This window comes from Cariama cristata, unplaced genomic scaffold (genome assembly GCF_000690535.1).
Source record: "Cariama cristata isolate BGI_N322 unplaced genomic scaffold, ASM69053v1 scaffold34583, whole genome shotgun sequence".
Taxonomy (NCBI): Eukaryota; Metazoa; Chordata; class Aves; order Cariamiformes; family Cariamidae; genus Cariama; species Cariama cristata.
The window spans coordinates 716-7017 of NW_009610698.1; the positions used below are offsets into that span (position 1 = coordinate 716).

Genomic DNA, 6302 nt, shown 5'->3' on the forward strand with positions numbered 1-6302 from the left:
TTGAAAAGAATTATGTTTATGGCAACACCAAACATGAAGGTAAACTTGTCTTTTTTTTTTAATATATGTACTTAGGTCTTTTAAAATGGAGTTTTAAGTACAGCGATCATTATGTAGTCACTGCTAGACATGGAAGTGACACAACCAAGCTTAATTAAACACAGCACTGAAGACTCCAGAATACATTCCCAACAGCATACAGTAACGGGGGAGGGAGTTAGAAATACATTTGTCCCATGGTGCTACTATAAGCACTTACGAAAATTTAATGTCTAAATGAAGGTCCTGCTCAGCACCAGGCTCAAAATCTGGTGGTTTTTTGTGACCCTGCCACACAATTTGTGTGGAACTCGAGTGCCTCCTACGCACAGTCAGCACCAACCACGCTGTGGACAGTTCCATGATATTAATAAGAGCACATGGAGATCACAAGATGAACCTTACACTGTTCAAGTCCAAACATGAAAAATAAACTTTGCATTACATTAAATATAGTTTTGAAATGAGTACTTTGGTGATTTCATTCAATATAAGCATTTCATATCATTTACCTTATCCTCTTGTATTGCAGTCAACGTGTATGTTAAGGTGTTTACAAACAGCCCATTTCTACTATGTATGGATTTGGCTCACTCTTGAGAAGAAGTAATAGATCCCAAGTATTTGTGGGTTGGTCCAGATGGAAAAAAATTTAGAAGGTTAGTCACTTTGTTCGGACTACAAAGGATTTCCACTCTGCCCGCCTTAGCCATTTTTTCCCCAGTCACTAATAGAATAGGCTTTTTACAGTTCACAAACTTAGAAACAGCCTCTGCCTCGGGGGACGGGCAGGCAACCAGGAAAATATGCTGAGATAGAGAAATAGTTTCTGTTTTCTATTTACAAGGGAAAAAGTCAACCACAAATGGCTAAGTAGATTACTGTACATGAAATCATGTATTTTCCTTGTTTCTGTTGATGCTGCAATAGGACGGTGGGTCCAAGTAGTCACTTGGGCCTTTGTCAAATTTTTCCACGAGCTCTGACATTAGACTATGTTTCTCTTCTCCCTCTAAAATTTTCAAATGCTTGAGAGAAAAGGAAATTTGCAATAAGTCCTAAAGGTCATACATTTTAGATTGTTTCAGACTCACACAAATCGGTGTCATTATGTACAAGAGCGAGATCTCATCTTCAAATGTTCTAAATGAGCAGAGCATCAGAAACCAAACATTTCCAGTAATCAAGTATTTCCTGTTTCTGTTCTAGGGTGAATGTATGCGAATCTTACAGAAACAGGAAAGCTGATGGTGATGGGTTTTAAGGAGTCTGTATCTGGAGCCTACACTTGCACTCTTTCTCACAAAATCATAGAAACTACGACACAAGAAGAGAAATATTTGAGGCATATAAATTCATGGTATACGGTAATATCGCTAACTTACTAGTAAGCTAATGCACATAGCCTTTGTAGTTTGGTGGGTTTGTGAAGTGCACGTTTATTGCAAGGCTTGATTAAAAAATAAATAATTAGTTAACATTTCATCCCAGAATAGAAAATAATTTTTTATATTTATACACACACACCCCCCTCACAGTTTTGGAAAAAGTTTTAACTAACTTCTACCAAGAATATATGGCAACCCAAAGAATAAAATAATCTCTACCCTTAATAAGAACAGAGTGAACTACAACAATCCCAGTGATATCCAAGATCTGACAAGGAAGCTCGTCTCTGAGTGCAGTCTCCCGTGAGAGACTACCAAACCGAACATCTGCTGATGGAGAATAAGCCCCCTGCCCCAACCACTCGAGCTGCACACCCAAGCCTTCTTCCACCATTTGTAGCCACTGTTCACTGATATCACCTCCCCAACCACAAAATAACATTGCAAAAATGCTTGAGAAACACTAACTTTTAAAATAATTTAAAAAAACATTCACCACTACACCATAATTGCATAGAATGTTTTTGCATAATGCCAGTCCACTTCAGTTACACACCTTTGTAGACATGCTAGTTCTGTGTTATTTTACTATTTGCCCCCTTTTTTGTTTTAATATTTGGGAGCAGAGCCTCCTAACATAAGCACGTAAATTCCTGTACATTTCAAACTAAAATGTCTCTTACTGTTTGAGCCAGCTCTGGCAAGGACAAATCCGTTCTGTTGTGGTTAATAAGTAAGCTTTATTTGTTTGTTTACTTTTGATTAAGAGCCCATATTTCAGATACAAAGTACATTGGTACAGACAACGAGGTTCTGTATAAGATTCAATCTGTGATTATACCGCAGAACTCACGCACAAATTATTTTCTTAAAGCATACAGGGAAGCTGACCATGCATACCAGGTATTTGGTCGCTTTACTACAAAGGAACGCGAGCTAGCAGCTAACGGCCAGTTCTGTGAGGAACTAAAGAAAACCTTAAATATCATCATCTCTGATCTGATGTGTCACATCATAGAGTCGTCCTACAAATGCCATTCTGTCAAGATACCAAAACAAGGCCTCCTGCGTGAGCTGTTTGCTAGTTTTCAAGGTAACAGATTTCAGTGTTTGTTTGCGAGGGATCATTTATTTTTATAACTAACCTGGGAGTACTATAAACAACATCTGAAACACATTAAAGCCAAGTATACCTTCAAAAGTTGTTTCCTTGCTTTCTTTTGGAGCCCGTGTATTTTTTCTTACTAGCCCACAGATGGAGCTAAAATGCAGTTTATATATTGAATTTGTAGTATTGTACTTCTTACCACCTTAGCGAGAAATGTTACTTTTCAAGCTGTGCAGTTGAAAAGGATTGTTGAAAGAAGATGGCTGATAAGATGCTGTGATTATTTCTTTTTGTAAAAAAGGAAAGTGGTCGAATTTGTTTTTCATTATTTGATTTTTAATAAGTCTGTGACCTCTGTGGTTTTGCTTGATTCTAGGAAACTACACAGAGGTTAAAAGCAAGAGCCTCACAGTTCCCTTATGGTAATACTCATGTGGCTGTATTGCCTTGCAAAACTGGTTAACTCAGCCCTGACGGCTGCCCTAATTCAGAGACATTTTATCACTGAGGAAAGGAAATGATTCGTTAATGCTTTGACCACATTCTCTCCTGAATCTGTTCTCCTCATGCACCAAGAGGGACCATCCAACAGGTTACGTATGAAGCAATTTTGTGGCCATTTTCTCCTCAGTAAAGTCAAGAAACCTTCAGAACAAATGACCCAAAGAGTTTAAGTTTTATGTAAACCTTTGTGTAAGAATTCAGTTCCATTCTTCCTGTCAGCTTAGCATATTTTTCCCCCCATTTTTTTATTGGTTTGCCCTGACTCTTACTGGAACAAAGCCATTTAAGTAACTGGATAGAAATCACCGTGACCAAATCTGTTTTTTCCTCTTTTATCAGTCACTCATTTTTCAACGTTTAAATGCACCCAATCAAAAGAAGTTTTTCAAAACATGATCTTGACCACAGACAGTGACAAGTAGAAGAAAAAAAAAAATAAAAAAAAAAATCACCGTTCTTCACAAGCTAGAGGCAAAATTAAGAGAGTACGGGAGGATGAAGTGAATGCCTTAAGATGCTAAAAGCAGTAATGTATTTTATTTGTTGATGTTTTCTGAAATGGACCTGCAGATACCTGCTTCAGGTATTTGAGTTCATTGTAACATATTCTTCAACATATGTACACGTATCTTTCCCCCAGCACTGCCCATAGTCAATCCTTTTGCACCAGGATGGGAAGAAGTTTGACACCAGGTTCCTTATAATTGCAAAGATGTGACAAATGTGAGAGTTCACAAGGTTCTGTGTGAGCCACCCTTGTGTCTTCTCTGCGCATTTAACATAGATTTCTGCCTTAGCATGTACGGGTTTGACTGGTAGTAATCCAGCTTCACCTAGATTTTATGGGATTAATATCACTATAAATGACGATTCATGAATTTCAAATAATTCAGTTCAGGATGGAAAACTGCTTTTAAGTAAAATTGATCCAAACAGTTAAAAAAAAAAAAATCAGGGTCGTTATTTCCTTTCTATTTACTTCTAAGAATAAAGAATTACAAACATTTGTATTTGTATTAGTATACTGAACTTCCAGTTCTCTAAACTAAATCTTTGATTTATGATTTGGTAAATGGAATACAATTTAAAGTAAGTCTACTATAGCCGTTTCTAAAATCTTAATGTTAAACGATGCCATCAGATTGCATACTGGGTCTGATTCCAGGTCCTCTGAGACCAAAGGATGACTCCCAGTTAAGGTGACAGGTCAGCGTGGGGGCAATCAGGACTATAAAGTGTTCAGTCATAATTTTAAATCAAGAAAAAACAACTGACTTTTTTATTCTTCCAATATTTCTGAATTTTAGGCAAGAGATCAAATGGGAGAGTTTTTCCAATAAGCAGACGTATGCTTTGAAGCACAAGTTTCAAACTGCTCCTACAAGACACTACATGAACAAGTTTCTCAGTTACTCACATTGACAGTTGCCGACAGGGTTTTGAGAAAAATGCTGTCACTCACAAGAACTGTGCGAGTTTCGGTGGTAAATATAAAATACATTGATTTAAATATAGCTATTAGCTCTGATCACAGGTTTCTCCGAAGAGTGTTTGGTAAATATCAGTGTCAAAAGCAACGATATCTTTTGGAAAGACATTCACATCGCAGATTTAAAAAACTGATAGGAACAGAAAACAAGCATTTGTTAGTGCATTCGTAGATGTAACTATTTCCAAATAGAGTAAGTGGAAGCAGTGAAGTGTTGTTTTTTTTCTTCCAGGTCACTGGTGAGTGATTATGCTTGGGATATAGAGCAAATAAGAAACAATTACCTTAATGGTAGCACTGCTAGAAAACACTCAGTTGTTTTAAAAGATCTTTTGCCAGCAGCACCTTCCGCTAGTTCTGGAGTTTGGGGTATTTAGCAAGAGGCAGGCTCAGCGAGCTTGGGACGGACGAGGTCTCACGTTGGGAAGCGTCAGGAAGGCGCGTGGTGCTCTCCGATAGTCCCAGCCCTGGCTGAGGCAGAGGGCAGCTGGCTGAAACGCTGACTCTGTTCTCTTTGCAGTGGTTTGTGATCCCGGAACTTACAGTCCTAACAACAAAGTGACTTGCCAGATTTGTGCAAGGCCTCGAGTCAAAAAGTACAGAGCAAGATCTTGCTAATAAACTGACGACAGAAATTGGAAAACCAAAGAGCAGCTGTGAAAGCATTATTGGGTTTGTGATGTTCTTTTCATTTTTAGCTGCCAGTTCTGGAATCCTACATTCCTTTTGGACAATCACAAAACATCACCATTCACACACTCTGTATTCAGGGACCACCTAGACTGTAAAAACAATGCATAAAATGAAGCGTTCACGCAAGGTAAAGTTGTTCAATGAAAAAAAAAAAAGGAAGTTTGTCCTGTGGCTGTTAGTGCCAGGAGTCCGTTTCTTGGTGGTGACACCAGACACACCACAGCTTTGTGCTGCAGTTTGCGCAGAGAACATAAAGGAGCTATGAACAATCCAGGGAAAGACAGCAGATAGTTGTAGTGGAGTTATGTGCCATAATGACATATGCCAGAGTCTCTATGAGCAATTTCTAGCAGATATTAATAGAAGTATTTAATCTTTGTGATTTAAAAACATGAAAAGCCCTTCCCTTTGTTTTTCCCTGTTTCCTTCTCTGTGTCTAAAGTGGTCCAGCCTGCCCTGTGCAAAATTCTACAACGCAGTCACTAATGGACACCGACCCCGCTCAGGGCTCTCTGTACCGCTCTGCCTGTGACAGTTCTGCTGATGAGCAGACACCAGCAGGGAGAGAAATCAAGTCCCTGAGACAAGAGAGAGGGTTAATAACAAATTCCACAGCCCAGCAGCCAGGAGAGTTAAGGATCCAGCTTTCATGGCTCTCTTCTTGTCCACTGCTCCCCAGAAAGAAGCGGGTATGTCCCGGGGGGAACGTGGAGAGGCTGCAGAGCCTCCTCCGCCCGCTTGCTGCTGCATCTTTTCCTTCAGCTGCATCAGATCCTCATGGCAGAGCTCTGCTGGCCCCAGGTGCTGTGTGAGCAGATGATCCTCTTACACCAGCTGTAACTTCCCCTCAAGTTCACCGGATGAGTAACAAGTCAAGATACAAATTGCCAAAGCACTGAGATAATGGGAAAGTTTTCTTCCCAGGAAAGACTTACTCCGATCTGCTTTTGAAGGTTAGCTGCTGGATCTGCAGCAATTGATCATTTTGCTCATAAGGCACTGTTGGCAAAGATTACATTACTACTTTCAAGAGCTTGACAAGGAACTCTGACTTCTCACCGGCCCTGTACCATGCAGAGCA

The 6302-nt window shown here is 39.5% G+C and overlaps 1 protein-coding gene across 1 annotated transcript; it reads left to right on the top strand.

Annotated features, from left to right (window-relative positions):
- Positions 1–8: 8 nt before the first annotated feature.
- ZPBP2 (zona pellucida binding protein 2) lies at positions 9–5146 on the top strand (the record flags this gene model as incomplete). The annotated part of the gene is given in 10 exon segments (XM_009697969.1): positions 9–39; positions 572–695; positions 1247–1368; positions 1371–1406; positions 2302–2520; positions 3692–3777; positions 4347–4373; positions 4375–4436; positions 4438–4523; positions 5049–5146. Coding segments are annotated over 10 exon segments (891 nt in total), but the record flags the coding sequence as incomplete, so codon positions are not given.
- Positions 5147–6302: the final 1156 nt, after the last annotated feature.